This window comes from Nanorana parkeri, unplaced genomic scaffold (genome assembly GCF_000935625.1).
Source record: "Nanorana parkeri isolate BGI_ZX_2015 unplaced genomic scaffold, ASM93562v1 scaffold85, whole genome shotgun sequence".
Taxonomy (NCBI): Eukaryota; Metazoa; Chordata; class Amphibia; order Anura; family Dicroglossidae; genus Nanorana; species Nanorana parkeri.
In genome coordinates, this window is record NW_017306353.1 from 1,553,512 (window position 1) to 1,577,826 (window position 24,315).

The window sequence follows — 24,315 nt, forward strand, 5'->3', positions numbered from 1 at the left end:
TGCCTCTGCTCCATAACTGCATTATTATGGGGACACCCCTGGACAAACTCGTAGACTTGAGAAGGAACAATGAAGCACAACCATAGTTTAGCACTGAAAAGCAGCAAGCAGAGCTGGAGGCAATATGACTGCCTCCAGGAATATATATAATTACAAACTTAATGGTTTGTAAAACGTTAACGAACCTTACTAAGGCCATTTCCTCCAAATTGATCTCTTTTGCATGTATATCTAAATAACCATTGGCATCTACATCTCATTTAACTATACCTAATAAATGAAATGAGTGTGGGAATCCACCCTTTCCCCCTTGTAATTGCCATGCAAGGTGGGTGTAGCTTAAACTCTGATGGAGACTAGAATAACAAATGAGGATTATAATTCCTGACGTCATAAAAACATTTGCATTTCAACCAATAACACTTTACTGTTATTCAGAATGTGTATACATGCATTAAAGTTATATACACAATACAGATTTCAGGTGAAGTTTAGTTGTCTCACATATATACTGTATATAATATCAGTGCCATTAACAAAAGACTTTTGACGAATCAAAGATATTAGTGTAATAATGCTTTATTATGTTGTCTTTGCTGTACACTGGGCATTCCATAGAGTTGTAATTTGGGTCAGTAGAGTTCTGTCTTGCACAAAGGCACATGTCATGGCTCTAGGACACCAAATAACAGGGTGCAAGCTGAAATGAAGTGTGTGGGATGTAGAAAGAACAAAGCTTCAGCTGACCGAGCCGTAATGGTGATGTAGCTTTTAGGAAAGATGGAAAGCGTGAAGGATTTAGACCAAGAGCAAAAACTTCGTTTTTTTATGGCAACGTTTGTAGTTTGCTAGTGATTCGAGCTATGCTTTATTGGTTGCGATACATGTATCTGGAAGTTTAATCATCTCATATTGCTCATGTCCCTGTTAGGCCAGGTTCACACCTGGGCGAGCCATGACCGCACGGCAATCGTGCACAAAACCGCACAGATGGCCGCACAGTCACAGCGTCACACACCACTGATCTATGCTGATCTATGCTGATTATTTTCTAATGGCACTTCAGTCGTGCCAGGCAGGTCGCATGGTTTCCCGCAGGGATGTAGCCCCATTGAAATCAATGGGGCCGCGTGGCAACTGCTGTGTGCAACTGCACACAATCGCACGGTCTCGGGACTCACGTCCCAGGATCGTCCAAGTATGCACCAGCCCTTATTGAATATTCATACCACAGAACAGACAGGGACATGAGGGAAAATCAGCAAGAGCACTGCACCTATGATTTTTTTGAAAGGTGGGCTTTGGCTTTAATATGTATTTTTAAGTCTTTTGGGGCTTTTTCGTAATATTTCAACATTTTAACGGTTTATTTGCTCATCTATGATACAGCATTTCTGCACATTTCCTCTGGTTGAAATGCCAACAATTTTGTGTTCATTGCTTGCCAAATGCTGAGCCAGTCTTTCTACAATGCTGAGATGAGTACTCTAATGTGTACTGTGGGGAAGAGCCAGGACATTGAGAAACTGAGAATCTTAATAGCAGCTCTTGTATTGCACAGAGTTAATTAAAATAACAAGACATAGAAACTCTTGTCAAGCCACAGGGGATCTGCATAAGAACACAGTGTACACTAATCCTGAACCAAAATGACTCAGAATAGCTAAAATACGTGTTTAAGGCTGGCAAACAGCTAAGAAATATTTGTGACCGTGCCCAGGTAGCTCTGTGATCATTCTTCCATTCCATCCAAATTATAGTCCTGCAAATACTGGGGTGCACTTTGAATAGACACCAGACATCAATCAAGAGAAGAATAAATTGGACTCTTGTGTTTATATTAGTGGGTTAAGCCTGTAATTTGTACAAGTAGAATCATTATAATACTGCAAGTAATTGTTAATGAGTATTTGAAATTTGTATACTTATGGAAAGGACTTATAAAGGGTAGTTTGATTGAAAAATCTTTTGAAGGATTAGTCCACCAAAAGTTCTTTCTATTTCTATATATATATATATATACACACATATATCTATATATATCTATATATATATATATACACACACACACATACATACATATACCAAATGTCATGCTCTGTTGGGAAAAGGTTTGCTTTTTAAAGGGAATACTGTGAAAAAAGCTTGAGGTCTCTCCAGTGAATAAAATCCAAAATGAAATGCAAACTTACAAAAAGAATTGTATTGAATCAATAGAAAAGATATAAAATAAGCTCAACAGTCCTTGTAGGTGCCTTGAGAGAGCTTCTAATAAACCAGGGAGAGAATAATCATCTCTATATCAACAATGAAAAAAAAAAAACACTCTTATTATAAAAGAAATAAACTGGTAAAGTTAAGTGTAAATAAACACTAAGGGGGTTATTCACTAAAGAGCCATAGGATCCAGCCGTAGCTTCAGCTGATCCTTCGGCACTCTTTGGCCACCGTTCGTCTGAACCAAAGGGCTGCTGTACGGGCTATTCACTATAGCCCGTACAGTGGCTGAGCAGCTAAGCCAGGCCTAAGGCATATGCTTCGGCTGGACTGAGCCAAAGTGACAGCCGAAGCGGGGAAAATGGCCTGCCGGCTGTTCTCCCCGCAAATGACAGCTAGTCGGAGCCAGCCGTGATCTCAAGGCTAGCTCCACCCAGTTATAATGACGTTTTCAGCATCCCCAAATGACCTTGGGGTGCTGATCTGTCATTAAACAATAACAACTGGGCGGAGCTGGCTGTGACGTCACGGCTGGCGCCACCCAGTTGTTATTCATAAGAAGACTCTAGCAGGTGCTGGCCAATAGGAAACAGTTGGGCTGTGCTAGCTGTCACCGCTAGCTCCACCCAATTGTTTTTTTGGGTTTTTTTTCTTTCAAATATCTTTTTTTTTGGACTATTTGTTTACATTTTTTACATATTTTCTCAACTATTTTTTCTCCCTTTCTTTTCACTTATTTTCTATTCTGCTCGGTACCACGGAGGTACCGAGCAGAGTAACCGAGCCAAATGCCGCTCGGCGGCATTGAGCTATTTACTCACTGCCTTTTGGCCCCTACGAGAATGCAGAGAATGTTCGGCTGACCGAAAGCAGCCGAAGGCAGCCGATATACGGCTGAAATCAGCCATACTGAGCCGGAGTGAATAGCCAAATGTCGTTCGGCTCACTTCACTTCGACTGGGTTATTCACTCGGCTGCCTTCAGCAGCTTTGTGAATAAACTCCGGCCCTCCAGCTGCAGCGAAATTTCAAATCCCATTAGGCATTGCAAGTCGCTGACACAGGCATGACTCCCAGATGCAGAGTAATGGGGTGGGATTAATGGGAATAATTATTCCCACTCCCAATGGGAATAATGGGATTTGCAGTTTTACCACAGCTGCCTACCCCTGGTATAAATAATGGCCTTATATAAATATTGTAAGGAACAATCTTCACCCCTATGGAGCAGTTTTGATAATAGACCACTTAGCACACAGATTTGAAAGAAGATGTCTCTTGGAAAGCATATGCACATCTCTTCCTAAAATCAAAGTATATTGCAAATATCCCACAGGGATGACAGTGTAAAGCCTTGCTCTATAACAAGGTGTAGCATACAGCACAATGGATGGTATTATAAACCGTATATGGGTGGAAGGGTTGAGAGACCTTCCAACAAATTGATTATAGCAATTCCAGGAGTAGAATGAAATCAGGTCTCAGCATTTGTCCACAGCGGACTAAGTAAAGTTCTCCTGAAATTATATTCATGCTTTATAAAAGTGTCCCAGCACCATGGTGCTATGTATAGAAAATTGTTCAAATATACAAGGCTATCTTAGCCAAGGTAAACTAGTATTTAAAAAGTCAACACTCCTCACTGGATCTAAATTTAGTTTTAGAACATATAGTTTGCAATCACTAATACTAATACTCTCCACATAGAGAAATAGATGCAAATGCAAAGAGTAATACATAAGCCACTTCAGTCAAGTTGTGGTATAAGTAATACATCATACAGTCCAGACATGATGATTCATCACTGCATGTAATAGGGGTTATCCTTGGATGTAGCAAAGCATGAGGTAACCTCCGAATGCCACCCAGGTGAGTATAAATGTCCCAAGTCAATAGCAATCACCAAGATGCTCATCACCAGGAAACACCAAGGGGTACCGCTGAGGGCAGGGCTGAGAAGGAAGGACCGTGTCCAAACTGCAACACGTTTTGTTGTTTGTCACCAAAGTAGGATGTGATGGGGAAATCTTCCAATTGAGACACTTAAGGTGTTAGGGTGACAGCTGTTTAAGAGAGGATTGCCCCTTATTTAGGCTATACATACACTTTACCACATGTTCTGGGGAGCAAACAAAAGTATAATATGTTTCTGTTCATTCTAAGAATACTATGTTGGCGTTGCATGTCACACCCTGGGACGATGTTGCATGTCTGGTGGTCATGCCTTTTGTTGATCCCCTTCTGGAATGTTATTTTTGATACCTATGACCATCTGCTTCACACCAAAGTGGACAGGTCCCTACAGGTAGCTCTCCTGTCTGTTCTTCCGGGTTTGATCTCATGGGCAAAGAAGGGCCTACTGAGATACTTCTGGATAGCCGCAAGGGCGGTAATACTGAAGCACTGGAAGTCGAATACACCGCCTACTCCCCGTGAGTGGGCGACTGAATTACAATCTACACTGAGTGGCCAGATTATTATGACCACCCCATCAGTACTTCGTTGGGCCACGAGATGACTCCACGAGATGACTTTGTTGGGCCGCCTCGTGACTCCACGAGATGTTGAAAGGTGATGTGAGGAATCTGACACTACGCTGTTGCCCTTCTGTTGTTTTGTACTAGTCTTGCCACTCTCCGTTCTGTCCTAACATTGACTAGTTGCTAACGGCCAGAGTTCACACGTGCAGACCCAGATTTTCGGCTGACAGTCCAGTCTTTAAACACTTTAACAATGAGCCCCTCTTGAACATTTAACGAATTCTGCTGTTTTGCTGATACTCGCTCCATGGCTCGCGCCAACAATCATCGCACGTTCAAAGGCTGTTAAATCGCGTTGTTTACCCATATCTTCAGAAATAAATCACTACTACTGTCGTGGTAAACAACCTGCTTCCCTATTTATAATGGTCTGGCCCTCTAGCAACTTCAGTGCGAAATTATAGCTAATGTAGCTGATTTGCCTACAAACGTCAGGTGGTCATAATAAACTGGCCACTCAGTGTATATGCCGTATGGAAGAACTTACTGCGGATCTGTATCACCACAATGCCAAATTTTACGCAACATGGAGTCTCTGGTTACATTTCTGCCCTACTGATCGATTTTGTAGCCTTTTGGCCGTTTGATTTGACACCTCTGTGATTGGGGGGGAGCAATTTTGGGATACCCGTGACCGTGCCCTTCTTTGCTTTTTCTCTTTTTCTCTCTTTGTATTCTGTTGCCTTTCTCCTTATCTCTTTCTCCATGGGCCGTTCCCTTTTCGTATGGGTACTAAGGAGCTGATCAGTCCGATATCATGAGGTAAATGTTCCTTATTTGTTGGGATTAAAATGTGCTGTTGTGTTGCATTCCTAAAGACCTTTGTTTAATGTGATGCCTATGTGTCCTTGACCTTTGCTCCTATTTTTGTATTGTTCCTTTAAAATGTTTCTAATAAATATAATCTTTAAAAAAAATGCATACGATATTGTTTACAGTGTATATTTTGCATGTCTAGAAATTGAGAACATCTTTTGCATTGTATTTTCAGTCTTGCTTACGATCCTGTTTCCAAGACATGATGGTTGAATACTGCAATTGTGCCCATTACCTATACCCACTACCTGAAAGTGCTCATTTCTGTAATAACAAGGAAGATCCTGATTGGGGTAAGTAAAAGCAGAACTCTGACAATCCTATGCACTAGCTGTCCATGGCTAGTAGTAGCAATGTACGTACTGAATGTATTTTCTTTTGCGACAAGCTTTCTGATAGAGCTATGAACGCCATTAACTTCTTTGTGTGTTAAAGATTATGTAGCCTGTACTACGACACAGGGACCCTAGAAGACGAGAGGGGCCATAATGGTCATCCTCTGAGAAATACAAAGGAATCCATGTTGAAGGCCTAGTAATAAGAGGCTTCTAGTTGTCAGTAACTTATTAAGATATCTTAGGTCTTGATCATGAGCTTATCAGATGTTGACCTGTAAATACTTGTGATATTAAAATAAGTGCTCTGGGCTGAGAACACTGAACACACGGAGCCCTATCCGGAGAGGTTGTGTACATTTGTGAGGAAACAGAGTGCTGATAGGATACCTGAAATTATCTTTTGTGGTCTATGTACGCTACTGCTGTTCAGCATGTGACTTGTTAAAAAAAAAAGGTCTGTGCCATTACGTGCTTCTAGCAAATGGAACTATATCACAAAATCTATGGCTGAAGTAATTTTTGGTAGAAAAGCTAATGCAGGAGAAAAGGGAAAGTCCAGAAATTATGGCATAACCCACATACTAGGGCAATCTCAAGCCCACAGCAAAAAGTATTGGACTCTGTATTTTTTATCTTTAACAAAATATATTCATAAGATATAATGATTGATTATTTCAAATGGCTGACAAAAATTGTGATATTTTCTGTATATTTTTCTTCACAGTGTTATGCTATTATAACCTAAGGGACACTGTAATATATAGAGAACACTGTATTGACATGTGTAAACAACCCTGCAAGTAAGTGTGTTAAATCAGATTTAAGTATGTAGAGGGATGTTGTGGGGTATGTTCAGCAGCCACATATTTTGAGTTGATATTGTAGTGTTCACATGACTTTTACATTTTCAAATACTTGCTCTTCTATTTGAATATTCTATTAAATAGTGAGTTTTTAGACTAACCATTACAGGCAGCTCTGTCTATGACTCAGCCTCATTAAGGTTAGGTTCACAACATGTTCCGGACCAGATCTGGAACGAGCTGCGTTGTGTTTTTGCCACATTTTTACCGCGCTTTTGCCGGGTTTGTTGCTTTTTTTTTTAGCTTAAAATGGTCTATCAGGTGTGTTCCAGTGAGTTTGCATGCGTTTTCATGCATTCCAGTACATTCCAGACCAGACAAAATGAGACCTGCAGTATTTTTCTGGTCAGGTCTGGAACTGACTGCACTGGTGTGAACAGGGGCCAGAAATAGCATAGGGATACATTATGATGCATTGTGGGTCCGGAAACAATCTTGTCTGGTCTAGAGATGATCTGGATGTGGTGTGAATGGGTCCTTAATCTCCATGCTTAACAGCTGTTGAAATAAGATATACACACAGAGAGAGTGCATTATTTTAAATGATTTGACTGATTCCTAGACTTGCATTGTGAGAAGAAGCAGTAAATACTCCAAATCCAATGAGATAAATCTTCCTCGTTATTACAGAAACGAGCACACTCAGGTAGTGGGTATAGGTCAGTGGTTCTCAACCTGTGTAACCTCGGGACCCACATTTGTCCTCGTTCATTAAGTCGCGACCCAAGTTGCACTGCAATGGAACACACAGCATTGCGGTATTGCACTTTCTGGTGCGTCAATCAAACTGTGGGTGGGAGGTGCGTTTGGGGTACCATTCAAAAGATCCACCCAGATCCATACATTACGAGAACTTGGAGTTGATCCTCAGCCTGGGGTCCAGTGTGGGCTGCTGTGCTGTGACAGAGCTCCATCCATATGTGCATTGCTTGTACAACTCCCTTTGCGTGCCCTGTAGGTAGCCAGAATGTGACATCACTCTGGTCCAGGACAGGCGAGGGAGCTGTAAGTATAGATGTAGCTCCCTCACGGCCATAGCCACAGCCCATCCCACCTCAAGCTGACAATCTGCACCGGGCAGCATATTTTGAATGGCTGTTTGGCGCAAGAACTGTCAGTGCTACGCAAGGGGGAGGCTGATGAGCTTTTCACCTAGAAAAGTGGAAGGCACGCGGCGACCCACTGAACATGGGGTCGCGACCCACTTTTGGGTCACGACCCACCACTTGAGAACCAAGGGTATAGGTAATGGACACAATTGCAGTACTCGACCATCATGTCTTGGAAACAGTCCATATACATATAATATTACAGTATATGGAATGTGTGTAGCTCCAACAGTTTGTGCAGCACTTTACATATAAAAGGCAATAAAGTTTCAATTCTTTTCAAGACAAGAGGGTTAGGAGGGCTCTGCTCACGAGAGTTTACAAATTAAAAGGGGTTTATAAATTGCAGGTGTATGGAAATCAAATATTTATTCGATTATTTATTTTTTACTAAAAAAAACATTATAGAAACTCTTCTTTTAATGTAATGTTTTCTTAAAAAACCATTGCCACCAGCCTTCTTCTTATGCCAAGGCCATGGACCTCTAGGCTGGTGCTCAGCAGCCACGAGTGGCTGTAGACTTATTCAAGGAGGCAAACAGAAAAATGCGGTAACCAATCATAAACCATCTTTCAGATCTGATTTGCTGCTATTGGTAACTGTCCTTTGCACAGTATTGTAGCTCTTTGTACTTGTTTAACAGGGATCTAGTAAAACCACTTATACTAGAGGGTGAAACTACCCGTCACTGTGATTTTTCAGTTTTTAATAGATGCTGGTAGTTTAAATCACTCGCCAGCTTCTTATACTTCTCAGGAGCTTTTTTCAAAGCTGGGTTTCCATTTTTAACCGCTTGCAGCTACCATAGTGAGGGAATTGAAATTTTGCATTACAGATAATGCAGGTGCTAATATTGGGAAGAGGAGGAATAGGCAATAAATACCTACTCAAAACTAATGAAGTGTGTGACCCCCAACTATGTATCCATCATAGAGAATTATCTTTTATTTCTCTCCTATTAAACATAGTGGCCATACCATGGGCATACAATAGCGGGAAAGGGGTCAAAGATAGAAGCTCTTGAAAATCCAACCACTGAAGATACAAGGGACTGTCATTTCAGACCTCTAGTGTCCAACCACAAGTAAAGTAAACTGACCTTTTTGAAGAGAGCAGCACTGTAAATGCATTGGGTAAAGGGAAAGTAAAAGGAAGCTTGTACTGTATCGTGGTTGGTGTCTCCAAGTATCCAGGTCACAGCCAGTTCATCTGCAAGGCAAATCTAGGCAGGAACCCAAGGCCCAAGATATGTCCAGGTGGCCAAACTACAACTTTCATGCTTCTGCAGTAAATCAGTGGAATAACAAATTTCAAAGCTGTGGACCTGCCTGTTACTGCATTGCACTTGTAGGCAGTTGTCTGATGGGGCCATGCCAGCAAAGACAAAGCAAATTGGGTGACTTTTGTGTGCTTAATGTAGTCCTTATCAGTGTCAGTCAAAGGGATGGTGGGTCCTAAGCTGCTACCTCGTCTAAGGACTCATTCTGCCTTAATCAGTCTATGGTCAAGGTTCCTGGTTAGGCATTTTTTATGATAAAAATGAGACCTGCTCCAACTATCTTTCACTTTCTGTCTAAAACTAAACTCTACTGAGAATAAAGTTTAAAGCTAAACTTCAGATTAAATAATTTACGTCTATATACAAGAGTTAACGTATTCAGGGGCGTCCCAAGGCCTGGCGTCACCCGGAGCAGAGACAGGGTGACACCAGGCCGGGACGTCATCGCGCATGCGCAGCCGTCTAATAGCCGCCTGATACCTGCCGGCGGCCATCTTGGTGATGGATGTCAGCAGAGAGGGGAGGGGAACGTATTCTATACCGAATATTGACACAGTTTATGTAATTCTTCCAGATCTGTGCAGTAATTCAACATGAAACAAATTCTGCACCTTGAGCTGTGAAGGAGCACCATGACCAGTCACTGTTACTCTCTTTCCTTCTGCCGGGTGACTGGTCTTGTCTCGACCCCTCCCTTAGTTCTCTGCAGGCTGCCTGTAGTGGGTGGGGACAGCTGGGCACCTCCCAGAGCTCTGCTGTCTGTACAGGCTATGCGCAGCACATCGATGATGTCACCACTATTTTTACCAGCTTATGTGGTTCGCACAGTGGATTAATATACTTTGCGACTACTGAATTTTGTTTTTTAAAGTTTGCGTTTTGGACGTTTGGCTTTAAAGAATACAGCAAAGATAAAACCGGTAACTGCCCAAATCACCAGTTTATAAAAATATAGTGAAACTGCCCCAAGAAAGGTTCATACTGTAACTATACACTTCTTTCATTCACAGTGACAGTAATTACAAAATGACCATTTCCATGGCTGACTGGCCATCCGCAGCAGCAGAGGTAGGTACCGCAGTAGATACAAATGTCACCCAAAGGTGAAGATATTTACTGGCAAAATATGTAATGGAATATACTGTATTCTCTGCAAAACACAGGGCATTATAATAAATGGCATGAGTACTGGGTATTTAATTTTAAGGGAATGGAAAAAAAACCAACTAAAATGGTTAAAATCTGTTAATGTCCATTATGATTTAAGAGCAAAGCTCTCCAGATGCATTCTGGGATTATAGTCCTTTAGGGGCTGGGGATATCACAGTTAATGCTGTGATGCTTAGCAAGCCATTTTTTCAGCATTCCCTCAGACAGCATTATCAGCACCACGGCAGCTTAGAACTGGAAAAGCTCTACAGCTGACATTTTCATCAATGCAAAGTGATGTACATGAAGGCTGACATCGTAAATATTGACAAAAGTCAATGAGCATTGAGAAGGCTTTCCCAAACCTTAAAAAATGCTGCCTGTATGTATAACCTCTTTTTAGGGATGTTCAGATACCAGTGCAGATACTTGGCATTTTCATGAGAACTACCACGGTTGCAGCGGTTGCTGCTGGGACCTGGTTCTGATGTTCCACCACTGTCCTGAAATCATTAGTCTGTATTGTTTTAGAAAAACTGTCACATGACAATAAACAGAAATGTATCAGTACTTGTATCTGTAAGTACTTGGGCAAGTATCAGTACTCGTACTAGCAAAAATGATATCGGTGCATCCCTAATATATATTTATAAAAACTAAATCATACAATAAAACAGAGATGTACAAATCCCAGGAGCTCCGCGTGCTCCTTACAAATGACAGCTGCCTCCTAACTTTTGAATGTTTCTCTAGTCTAGTCTTGGAGCTGGAAAAGTGTACGGTAATTGGTATCTGAACATCTCTAACCCTTTTGAATGGGATTAACTGAGGCACTCAAGCATCATCAGCTTTACGGCTTTTATCCCATGGCTCTAAATCGGGGTGGGTAAATCCAGCCCTCCAGCTGTTGTGGAACTACAAATCCCATGAGGCATTGCAAGACTGACAATTACAGGCATGACTCACAGAGGCAAATGAGTGATGGGATTTGTAGTTAAAGCACAGCTGGAGGGCTGGAGTCACCCACCTCTGCTCTAAATGGTTATATTAGAGAAGATATGCAGAGCCTTCTGCTGATACCAACTAGTGATAGTTATTTATTTTTTAATAGAAGATTAATTTTTACATCTGGATGTGATAAGTGTAAGGGGGCCCTTAGGCCGGCCATTAATGGGAAGACTTCTCGTCTAACAATGGCCAGTAAGATATCTCCCTGTCATCCCATAGATCGGATGAGCACCTAGACCAGGGGTAGGCAACCTTGGCTCTCCAGCTGTGCTGAAACTACAAATCCCATAAGGCATTGCAAGCCACAGGCATGACTCCCAGAGGAAAAAGCATGATGGGATTTGTAGTTCCAGCACAGCTGGAGAGCCAAAGTTGCCTACCCCTGACCAAGACCATCCTTGGATAACACCCCAACCTGGCCTATAGGTGGTTAAAGTGGAAGTAAAGTTATGAAAAAAAACCTGTTGATCGGCAAGCTTAATATGAAAGCAGAGACTGTGTAAGTCTCTTCTGCCATAAAAGCTTCTTATTGCCATTCAGCATTTTTTGTTTTCTGTACAATGAGCTACGCATGCGCAGCTCAATGTGCAGACCTGGCATGCCAAGATGAAGTAACATCATTGGGGCCCAGCCAGTCATGTGACTAAAGACCAAGAGGAAGATGGAAGCGCCGGTGAGGGATGAACACAGCACTGTAGCGGATCCGTTTGGCAGGTAAGCCTGCCACAATGTGCTAAAATGCCGTGCACACGAGCACATGACGGCTTAAAGTGTAACTCCACTTTTTTTGAGAAAAACAAAATACCCTCTGCGTGATCAATGCAAGGATTTTAACAAACTTTGTTGCAGATTCCAAACATTTTCTGTTTTGAAGAAAAATCTTTTTAATTTCCAGCGGATTCCTGAGGGTCTGGGTTCATTAGAATTAGCTGGTGCGCTTCCTGTGTTCTAATGAGGAAAGGTGTCGGCATGCCTTTAGTTGTAATTAACTCTTAGAGAATACCTCACCAAAAATTATATTCCTACCGCAAGGGATGCCTACAATTCTATTTGTATCTTCTGGGCAAAATTAGTCAGCCAATCACTGAAGCAGGAAGTGTCATTTCTGGGAGCGGTCCATACACCAACAGTGTATAAAATGCTTCCAGGTCACCATATTGCTTTGAATTTACAACTGAAAATGAAAAACGGCTTGTACAGAAATTTTATATGATATATTGATTTCCTTTCATTTAAAACATTTTTTTTAAATTTTATTTGTATATATACTATATTACCAAAAGTATTGGGACGCCTGTCTTTACACGCACATGAACTCTAATGGAATCCCAGTCTTAGTCCGTAGGGTTCAATATTGAGTTTGCTCACTCTTTGCCACTATAACAGCTTCAACTCTTCTGGGAAGGCGTCCACAAGGTTTAGGAGTGTGTCTATGGGAATGTTTGACCATTCTTCCAGAAGCGCATTTGTGAGGTCAGGTATTGATGTTGGGCGAGAAGGCCGGGCTCGCAGTCTCCACTCTAATTCATCGCAAAGGTGTTCTATCGGGTAGAGGTCAGGACTCGGTGCAGGCCAGTCATGTTCCTCCATCCCAAACTCGCTCATCCATGTCTTTATGGACCTTGCTTTGTGCACTGGTGCGCAGTCATGTTTGAACAGTAAGGAGCCATCCCCAAACTGTTCCCACAAAGTTGGTAGTATGAAATTGTCTAAAATGTCTTGGTGTGCTGATGCCTTAAGAGTTCCCTTCACTGGAACTAAGGGGCCAAGCCCAACCCTTGAAAAACAACCCCACACCATAATCCCCCCTCCACCAAACTTTACACTTGGCACAATGCAGTCAGGCAAGTACCGTTCTCCTGGCAACCGACCAACCCCAGACACGTCCATCGGATTGCCAGACAGAGAAGCGTGATTCGTCACTCCAGACAACACATCTACACTTCTCTAGAGTCCAGTGGCGGCGTGCTTTACACCACTGCATCCGACGCTTTGCAACTACATAGCTGATTTCAGCTTGTAATTGCTCACAGGAATACCAAGTAATTATATCAGTTGGCGCAGAAGATTCAGTGTATTCTATGAACATTGCCTTCCCACACTGACAGCTCTTCATTCTCTTTTCTACAGGACTGGATTTTTCATGTTCTCTCATATGAAAAAGACGCCAGCACTACCATCACTGTGAACAGGTAAATAAGTTCATATATTCATAATGAAACAAGAAACTTACTTTTTGTGGAAGTTGTATAAACTGCCCATAAAACACTTCCAAAGGAAACCTGCACTGAGGAAGTATGTAGGTTACCATTGCCTCCTAAAAATATTAGTCCCCGGCTGCCATGCTGATCCTGTAGATTAACAACCTGACCTGTAGATTAACAACCTGGAACAAGCATGCAAACTTCAGTTCTGGCTTTACGGTTTAGGAGGACATTAATTGATCCTGCACCTATAAAAAAAACAAGTCAGCGATGTCTATTCTCATTTCTCTGTCCTCACAGGTTCACTTTAAAAAAGATGTAAACCCAATTACTAGAATCTCATATAAGCTTTAACAGGCATCTCATTCCAAAAGACGTTTTAATATTTTATAAAATGTGCTGTTTTCATTAAATAATATCCTGCTATAAAGGTCCTTGTTCAGACACTTCCTGTTGTAGGATGTCCCAATCTCTCATATGTGCTCCTACATTGTTTTCCTGGTGGAGACTACAAGTGGCCATTTCAGCATACAATACACAGGCATGGCCCGCTGTTACCACCATCAGGAAACCCTTTCTGGTAAATGTCATGCAGTCATCAATGGAGTGCATGTAGACAGGAAGTGTCTACAGGAGATCAGATGCACTGAGATACAATAAATGTACAAAAGAAGGTGAAAACAGTATTTTTTTTAATGCTAATTATTGTACATAATGTGTTAACAAACTTAAAGTAGATGTAAACTCTGATTGGATGACATTCGATCATGCCCAAATTCTCATAATCCAGGGCAGTAGGTTCAGAGGCCACAAATATTTTGGCTACTATAATCTTAGTTTGTGCTGGAAAATTCAGGAAATGACCAATTTAAACCTTTCACTTGTCATGCTTTACTGTTTTCAGGAAGGGCATCATGAGGCTGAACATCTACTTTGAAGAATTTAACTACCGCAGTATTTCAGAGTCAGCGACCACCAATGTAAGTGGAGCTTGGAGGATTATTATAGAACTGTCCAAGTACTAGACTGGAGAAGGAAAAAAGGAGGGGGGAACGGGGGAGAGGCTTGCCTTGCTGTGACTGTTTGTGGAGACACACAAGGATTACTAGGGTGTCTTTATTTGACCAAGCAAGGGAATAGAGCAACCCTGACATTAGGGCCAGTGTTGTGGAAACCAGCTGATTCGACAGGAAACGTAAAAAACTTTAAACATCAAGGAGCAGCATTCATTGTAAGCGATTTTATTAGCACCTGAAATATATAGCTTAAAAATCTTTGGATTTGAATATCACTTTAATTATTTTAGTAAGATTCTTTTCTTCATGTTCTATCTTAAATCACAACTCCAGAAACACCTAATTTTACTTTTTTTTTTACAGGGTTATCCACAAAAGGGTGAAGGGTCTGAAGAAGGCAGGAGAAGTGAACAATCTAGGACAACACAGATGATTTGGAAGAAATTCTCCAATTCAGTTCCACTTTCCAGTTCAGCTATGTTCTCCTAGATTGTTCACTTCTCCGGCCTTCTCCAAATTCTTCACCCTTTTGTGAATAACCCTTAAGTTTTTTTTTCAATCTTTAATACTAACATGAACATTGTCCTTTCGCTGTTACTGGAGGGCCTCTCCATGCTCATCCCTTGCTTCCACAATCTCCTCCATTATGTGAGGACGGTCCCCCAAAACAGCTTCTCTTTGGCCCTCCATCAATTAGTCACACTCTGATGTCATCATATACAATGCAGGGCTATCAGTCCTAAATTGTAAGTGAGGATGTCAAGGATCAGCTTACAGCCTGGAGCGGCAAAGGGGAAAGTGGCAGCTGCCAGGGGGCAGCGAGGGATATGGTAAGTAAAACTGCTTTTTAATGTTCTCCTAGACAAAAACTAGTGTGGTTTTTTTTTGGGGCACACTGCAAGAATGGTTTTTAAATTTCCCCCCAGCTAAAAACTTGGAACTAAAAGGTGGAAGCTGATTGATTTCTACATGTGGCAAAGTCCTCGTCTGTACAACCTCCATACAGGAGTGTCTGTAAGATTAAACATCTGACTTATCTGTTGGTGTTAAGAAAATATTGATTTTACAGTGTTATCATAGGTATAAAGGGATATTCCTCGCCATTTAATTACTTTGTAATCTCTCTGTAAATATCCATGTCCATAAAAGTGAATTACTCCCTACAAGTCACTCCAGCCTCAATCCTCCATACCCCTGCATTTCTGTCAGATAATGCACCCCTTCACGCAGAAAATTGTTGCAATTACAAACGTTCAGGCATTCTCGCGTTTATTTCTTTTGTTTGTATTGGTACAACACAAAAAAGTGGAAGAAAAGAAAAAGCCAAATCTCACACATACCATGCAAAACTCCAAAAATGGGCTGGACAAAATTATTGCCACCCTCAATTAATATTTGTTAGCACAGCCCTTGGAAAAAAAGAAACTGAAACCAATCGCTTCCTGTAACTATCAATGAGTTTCTTACACTTCTCTACAGGAATTTTGGAGCACTCTTTTTTCGCCAACTGCTGCAGGTCTCTCAGATTGGAAGGGTTCCTTTTCCCAACTGCTGCTTTGATATCTCTCCACAGCTGCTCTATAGGATTTAGATCTGGACTCATTGCTGACAGAAATGCAGGGGTGCCAATATTTTTGGCCATGACTGTATATATAAGCAAATATGTAAAAATGTGGTAAAGGCCTATAAAATTACATATGGTCTACCAAGATTATGTAATCCCCCAAAAATGCAACACATTTTGTTTTTAACACAAAGCCACACACACACTTTAAGACAGGGGTGTCAAACTCAATTTTATTGCGGGCCGCATCAGCACTATGGTTACCCTCAAAGGGCCGGTTGTATCTGTAAGACTATATAAATTTATCGACTCTTGATCATATTAAATAATTGCCTACTTGCCTAATTATTACTGTTTTTAGGAATAACTAGCTCTGAAAGTAGAAGTCTAGGAAAAGTAATGGCAATTAGTGTAATAGTGTGGACTCTCGTGTGGCTGTGCAGGTTCTATGGTGGGCCATGCGGGCTCTATGGTGGGCTGTGCGGACTCTCAGGTGGTCTATGCGAGTTCTATGGAGGCCTTTGCAGACTCTCAGGTGGCTGAGCAGGTTCTATGGTGGGCTGTGTGGACTCGCCAGGGGTCCCGGTCGGTCTTGGAGGGTGAGGGTGTCGTGGATCCACAGGAAGGAGATTTGATGTCGGCGCTGTAAACAGGTGCCACAATTCACACGAAGGCTGCTGGGACCTTGCTGGGGACTTCAGCAGCCTTCCTGTGAAGCCCGACTCCTGTTTACAGTGCTGGCTTCTGTTTAAAAAATGAAAGCTGCAGGAGAGGTGTGAGGGCTACATGAAATGGCCTGGCAGGCCGGATTCGGCCCACGGGCCTTGTGTTTGCACATGTGCTCTAAGACAACACTTGCCCGCTTTGGCTGTTTTACGGATGCAATGAAGGACATTTTCTTTCTGTGGGTAACTACGGATCATGCTGCTGGGGAAAATGAAAACTGGTTCTGTCTGTCAGTACCAGCAGGAAACTGCTGGCTGGTTTAAAGGGCTTTGACACACCTAGTGCAGCATTGAGGGTAAATATAGTCAATAGCAAGACCAAAAGCATTACAGAAGGTCAGTTGCCAGAGGAGATAGCTAAGATCAGGGTCAGAACTGCATGAACCATCTACAACTAGATAACTATCACAAACAGACAGAGACCAAGGATTGTGTCACTAGTGGGTATAAATGGTCATTGTAAGGGGGCAAGATCTGGACTTTGCCAGCGCTCCAGATAGTTAAGATAGAGTTGTAGAAATGACACTACTCAGACTGTGACCCTCAATGGTAACACAGCAAAGAGACAACAGACTGACTTGAGGTGAATACATAGGCACTTGACAACAACCTGACAGCTTGTGCTGCCATGTAGGACAACACCAACGGAAGCTACCCTGCAGCATGCACCAGAAAAGATACTTACCAGGAAAGACCACATAGAAACAACTTGACAGCTAGTGCTGGGACAAAAGGTTACCAGGAGAACAGACTACAAGAAGGCTAAATACTTAGGTCATAGCAAACAAGGCAGGAGCTAAACACACAGGCTGGACCTGGATCAGACGAGAGGCAAATTGACACTCCCCATAAAATAGCAGAAAAGAGAATGCAAATACCACACAGGTGGCAATGGGATGGGGCAGGGTGGAAATACCGGGTGATTAACAGGAGCTATACAACTATACTGTATATAGCAAGAGAGAAAGAAATGAAAGAGGACAGCACCTAAAACAACTCAATACATGGAACCAATGCATGCTTGGGGGTCCATTACATTTGTTTTAAAGTGCATTACATTAAGGCAGCCCACTAAAAATATTGTCTTGGTGCGTTGGGGTGTCATTCAAAATGAATGGCACCATAACTCGCCAACCCACGTCACATGTGTTGCAGTAATGCACACATTAATAGAACACAGTGTATATGGAAATCGGCCCTAAATATTTGGCCTGCAGCCAGAACCTCACACTGTCACTTTTCTTCTCCCAAACAGCAAGTATTACAAGTTTTCTTCCCTGTTGCAAGTGGAATTACAAGCTTAAGGGGCACAGTCCTTGCAGCACTGTAAACATACTTTATCAGGTGGGAGATCCAAGCAACTGCTCTCTAAAATCTGCTGCAAACTTTAGCTTTAAAATGGTTTTACTTGGTTGGAGAAACGTCGGTTCACTACAGTTTGTACTTCAAGCGACGCTCCTGCTGTATATATAGAATTTAGATGAAGCCAAACATGTAAAAGAATTCGACTTCTCTTTCTTCCTGCCAAATGCTACTGAGAAATCTTCTGCTGAAGTCCGAACTGAAACTAACACTTCTGGGAGTGTCGGTCTCTGAGGTCAGACGCCATGCTTACTGGTTTACCCTGCTGAACTTCAAGTCACTATTATATCCTGTAATGGGTGGAGGTCAGAAGGAGGAAACAGTGAGAGTTGTGGGGAACCCAGAACCGGACCCTGGACACCCAGAAGTGTTAGTTTCAGGGTAGCAGAAGATTTCTGAGAGTAGCATTTGGCACCACAGGCAGCAGGAAAGGTAAGTCTTAATTTTAATAAATTCTAAGGGTTGCTTTAAAGCTCAACTCTGGTCAGCCTTTAAAAATATTTTTTGGGTGCCCCCCTTTTTAGGATAGTAAAGGTTAAATACTTGTTTCGTTTGGGGAGGAGGTGTAAAGAAGAGAATACCTTATTCTTTGCTCCTCTGACACCGGGCACTCTTCTCTGACCATCTTTAGACTCGGAATGCGGATGGACCCTTGGTTTTATCATGTACGCTGGTCCTGTATTGTATGCGAGGATGCCAAGGGTCCATCCACATTCCTAAGTGAATTGGAGAAGAGTAGGTGTGGGAGTGGCTTCATGGGGCTTATCATCTATACCTAAACGGGCAAGAACGAAATCTGCAGGAGCGTGGAATAGGGTAAGTATTCCTCTGCTTTATTCCTACGCTAGTCTAAACAAAAATTTAACTCTTACTATCCTGGGGTGGAACCTAAGAGTTATTTGTAAAGGCTGACCAGAGTTCAGCTTTAATTGTGGGTAAAGGCAAAGATTCAAGTGTATTTCCACCTTTGAATTCAAATTTGAGAAACCCTTGAGATCTTCAACCCTTTGTTAGGACTGGCACACCTGCACATCTAATTTACAACATATAATGGAGATCTACCAGTGCAGTAAAGACAGAGGTAATTGTGGCAAACTTTGCTCCCCAACCCCTCACTTAATGTTACATTGCAGGGGGGAAGCTAAATAAGATTTTTCAAAGTTATGCTATGTGAATAGGAAGCTGTAACAAATACAAAGTAGGTGTAATCCCAATCTTGCTGCAAAAGTGTAAATACACTTTAGGCCATACTACTATGGGCATACAAAAATATATATAACAACCCAGAAATGATCACTGAAATGAAAATGAAAAACAAAAATCTATTTAAGAAGAGACTTTACTCTTCCCTGTCCAAATGCTTGTTCCTGCAATCCTGGCCCTACTGCACTGCAAAGCTGCTTGAAAAGTCTGGGTGTGTTGGATGCCTGAGCCCGTTTCACTCTGTGGTTCCTTTTGCCAGCCCCTACTTCACTACTCCTGTAATGACTTAAATGTTGGTGGGAGGAACCAAACCGTGGTGGGAGTGCAGGCATCCGACAAACCCAGAAGGGTGTCAAATGTGAAGACTCTTGGGCGAGTTTTTTGTTGCAGTAGCACATATTTCACAAACAGGTGGTTGGACACGTAAGTATAAAGTCTCCACTTTTACAGGAGATTTTTGTTTTTCTCTTTCAGTTCCAGACCCTGTCGATTTAAGGAGGAACTGTTGTCCAGTACAACCAATCCACTTCCTTCTGAGCACAGGCTGAATTTAATCAGCAAAGTCCATTCCAATTGGTTAACTGTTGGTTTCTGTTTAGCCTCATCTGATCTCACTTCTCAATGTATTTCTTATCCAACAGCTGGTGTGGCTGCTGTCCAACTTGGGAGGTCAGTTTGGATTCTGGATGGGAGGCTCAGTCTTGTGCATCATTGAGTTTGGAGAGATCATCATAGACTGCATCTGGATCACTATACTTAAGACCCTTGCTTGGAAGAGAGACAGGAGGTCGAAGAGGCGAAGGCCACAGTATAATGATCCACCACCTACGGTGGCTGAGCTGGTAGAGTCCTACGCTAATTCTGGCTTCCAGCACGAGGATTCCGATCAAGTTAACACGCCAATACCTGGCACTCCACCTCCGAAGTACGACTCCCTACGCTTGAAAAAGATAGACACCATTGATGCAATATCCAGTGATGAAGAATCATAATGTTGCAATCCTGTAATGACTATCGTTCAGTGTCCATCTTTTAATTAACTTGTCAATATTTTCAAGTAATCTACTAATATAATATGGTGCATTAAGTATAATTATGGAGTATTATAGAAGGTTATATGGCATGACCACAAGAAGCACAAGTTAAGTGCTGAAGAAGTTGTACCAAAAAGACAAAACATGTATTATTCTAGTACCTTATCAATCCAGTCCAATAGAGGGCCTGTTAAACTAAACTTCACTTAAAGGACCATTCTACAAAAGTTACATAATGTGAATACGCTAATTATTATTGAAGAAATCAACTGTATGTTTTCTATCCCCTTCTTTTTAAATATCCTCCGTTTTGATAATTTACCAGCAGATTTATATATGTATGTGTTGATGTTAATAAAACACTTTTATAAACCAGGGTATGACTATTGTGCAATTGATATTTCATGACTCCACATTAAAAATGAAAATAAGCCTTGAGATCAGTTGTGCATTTAGGTTTTGTGCTGCCTAGGCAAAACTAAATTCAGGCACCCCTCCTAATCTAAATTTGCTCCACCCCTTCCTGTTTAAGACATTTTGCGTAACCTGTCAGTCATTGGATACAGTCCACACGCTGTATCCAGCTTCTGGCAGGTTGCTCTTATTAGCGTAGCGGGGAAGCCTGGATCTCAGGTGGTCCGTGTAGGATCTATGGTGGGTCTGTAGTGGGCTCTGTGGGGTCTCAGATGGGCTGTGAAGGATGTCTGGTGGGCTCTGCAGGGTCTCAGCCTGCACAGCACAGCCCACCATAGACCTTGCAGACCCCACCACAGACTTAGAACTGCCCACCATAGACCCTACACAGCCCACCTGAGACTCTTAGTTGGGCTGTGTGGGGGTCTATGGTGGGCTCTGCAGGGTCTTAAGTGGGCTGTGCAGAGTCTCTTTCCCTGCACATATGTGCTGCTCAAAGACTGCCTGATTCTATTTGGCTCAGCTTGCCTCACTGGCGTTTTTTGCTGCCCCCCTGGAAAGTGCCACCCAAGGCAAATGCCTTGTTTGCCTTGCGGTTGATACACCCCTACTTGAGATGCATACAGGTCGCCCCAGTCTAGTCGGTAGGACAGTTTTTCACCTGGGTGTTGCTGTAGTGAGCTAGTCCACCTCAGTCCCTTTTGTCTGTAATCTGGTAATTATGGAACACCCTCTGCAGGCCATTTGCTGCCTCTGACATATGGAAAACCAGATGCAAATAAATTCCAGTAAAAAAAAAAAAGAAGATATTTACGGCTACCAAATCATATTCACAGTTGTTTTGGAAGTTTAAATGTGTTTGGTGATGCAGGAAACAGAAGAAGACAAAGTTAAAAAGAACAGGCTTCATCTAGTACAATACTCCTTCCCTCTATTGACCATTACTGACCCTGTTAGTCTGTGTAAACTTTACTGCAGGGCATTCAACAGAATCCAGATTAAAGGGAACCTGTACTGAGGTAAGGAATCTGCCATTGGGTTCTCTTCTTCTGATCATACTAGTTTCCTGGCTATCATTCAGCTCCTGTAGCCTCACTGTTTTCTGAATCACGGAGCCCAAACAAATATAGATACAGTATTAGTAGTTCAGACTTTATCGGACAACTGGGACTCTGAACTAAATGTTTTAGGAGCCGATGTATGAAGAACTGTAAAAGAATAGTTTTTTTGCTACACTGAAATTTTAAATGGTCAACAACCTGTTAAAGTGGACCTTAAACTCAAACTAAATCTAGCAATGTGCACAAGTGCGTTCTTCCTACATTTGGGATACTAAGGTTTCCCAGGAGGCTTTGGGAAGACCATGTAACATCTGACCATGCAAAGTCTGTGTGAAAGCTAGAGTCTAAGGTAAGTAATTTTAATTTTGCCCATTGATTATATTTATGCTTAGTTTACACCTAGTGATTTTGCATGGGGAGAACTAACAGAATGGTGATAGTTTTGTGCTCTTACCCTTGATCCTCCACCAGTTCTGTAAGAGCACATATGTACCTGCTCCACACTTCCAAGATCTCTCCTGTGCACAACGCCCAACACCACACAGCATCTACTTCAGTATCCTCACAGTCAGGCCATGAGCTGTAGACTCCATTCATTCTGTCCAGTGTACAGGTTGTAGTGTTCAGTGTCATTTCACTGCCTCCTCATTTTGGAAAAAGGGAAATTTTTTGCGCCTGTAGATTAGTCTAAGCACACGGTACAGTGAAGCCTTCTTATAACAGACGGTATCTTTAGCTCATCATTCGCTTCACAAATCGGCAAAATAATGTTATTTCTCTTTGTAGCATAGTGGACAGTCATGCAAATCATTCTCCAATGGCATGTCACTACTCTCTGTTTTAATGAGTACCTAACCCCAGTGTTTGTTAGCTACCCCATTAGATGCTCCCTAGCTGAAAGTAGCAGTACTAGCCTTCTCTGGAGGCAGTAATTGGCTTCTCAGGCAATGGCAGCCAATCTGAAGCAGTGGGTGCCCAATAATATTGATCCTGTTAAAAGATAAGTATTTATCTAGTGCAGCCAAACCTGCTGGTGTATAACGTAGATGAAGACTGCAATAAAAGTCATTCATTCATTCATTCGATCACACATAGTGCTTTCAGTGTTTTTGGCCATTGTTACTTTTAGAAATGGAACAGGTGGGATTGATGAACTAGGACTAGGGCTTGAGGTGTATCAATGCAGGACAAGTCAGACTTTGGTAAAACAGACAAAAAAACCTTTCAATTAGAATACTGTACAATACAGCACAGCCCTCTTAAAGTGAACTTCTCATGAGAGAGTTATGCGGGTTGCTATTGCTGGCTTCCTTCTATAAATCGCTTGTTACTTGCATGTCTCGCGGTAAAACTTTTTGAAACATAGACCAGACATATGCATGCTGCAAATGAAACAGAAAAATGTCTCATCTCTGTACTTGTCCCAGGTCAGTATCTCAGAAACCGCTGAAACCAAATGCATCAGTACTATGGATGCAGCCTCCATGATTCCATCACGAGAGGTTTCCTTTATAGTGGATCTAACCCATCATTTAACTTTAGCCCCCCCTTAACTGACTCCCCCCCCAAAGCTGAAAATAACAGTAGCAGCCCTCAAATACTTATATTTTAACAGGATCAATATTATTGGGAACTCACTGCTTCAGATTGGCTGCCATTGCCTGAGAAGCCAATTACTGCCTCCAGAGAAGGCTAGTACTGCTACTTTCAGCTAGGGAGCATCTAGTGGTGTAGCTAACAAACAATGGGGTTAGGTACTCATTAAAACAGAGAGTAGTTACATGCCAAGAAATGAATCATCAGTGGGGCTCTGCTCTCCTTGCTGTCTTACTGTAGTCAAATGACATGGAAATGGCAGTAACCGAGTTCCTTGCTTGGCCTGAGCATATCGTGTAGAGCTTATTCATTCTTCCACCTGTTAGTTTTAATGGAGACTATGACAAGCTTGTAAAAAGCAGAAAGAATGTCTAACAGTATCTTTATTAGTAAACCTCATGTCACACTGTTTGTTCAGTTAAACTTGAGCTATTGTTTCAGTGACAGATAGTTAACATTTAACCCTCACTCATAGCTGCCCGATATGATCATCAAAGCATAAAAATTTATGAATGAGGTTAAAGGAATATTCACATTACACAGCTATATTTCATATACCCCTCATACATTTTTCACAGTATGTTTCCTGTACAATTCTGGCCATTTGCAAAGAACCTCCAGTCTAAAGGGCTGTCACGAGCATGACAGGCTAGGGTTGCGTCAGAAAATGGCCTGATATGTTATAAACCGGCAATACAGGAGACCAATGTGGAAAACAACAGAGAAGTCTGACACCATGTATGCAAAAATCCAGTTACAGAGGTTTGATGATGAAAAAGGGACTTAAACGTATCAACCACTTAGAATGACTTGATTT

General features: G+C 41.9%; 1 protein-coding gene across 2 annotated transcripts in view; it reads left to right on the forward strand.

The window, feature by feature from the left end:
- Positions 1–20,400, forward strand: part of SCNN1B (sodium channel epithelial 1 beta subunit) — a 68,838-nt gene extending 48,438 nt beyond the window's left edge. For both annotated transcript variants that reach the window (XM_018552339.1, XM_018552340.1), the window contains 6 exons: positions 5,748–5,865; positions 6,635–6,710; positions 10,173–10,230; positions 13,450–13,511; positions 14,428–14,503; positions 20,035–20,400. In XM_018552339.1, coding sequence (XP_018407841.1) covers positions 5,748–5,865; positions 6,635–6,710; positions 10,173–10,230; positions 13,450–13,511; positions 14,428–14,503; positions 20,035–20,385 — 741 coding nt within the window. In that variant the 3' untranslated portion in view covers positions 20,386–20,400. The remainder of the gene's footprint in view (positions 1–5,747; positions 5,866–6,634; positions 6,711–10,172; positions 10,231–13,449; positions 13,512–14,427; positions 14,504–20,034) is intronic.
- Positions 20,401–24,315: the final 3,915 nt, after the last annotated feature.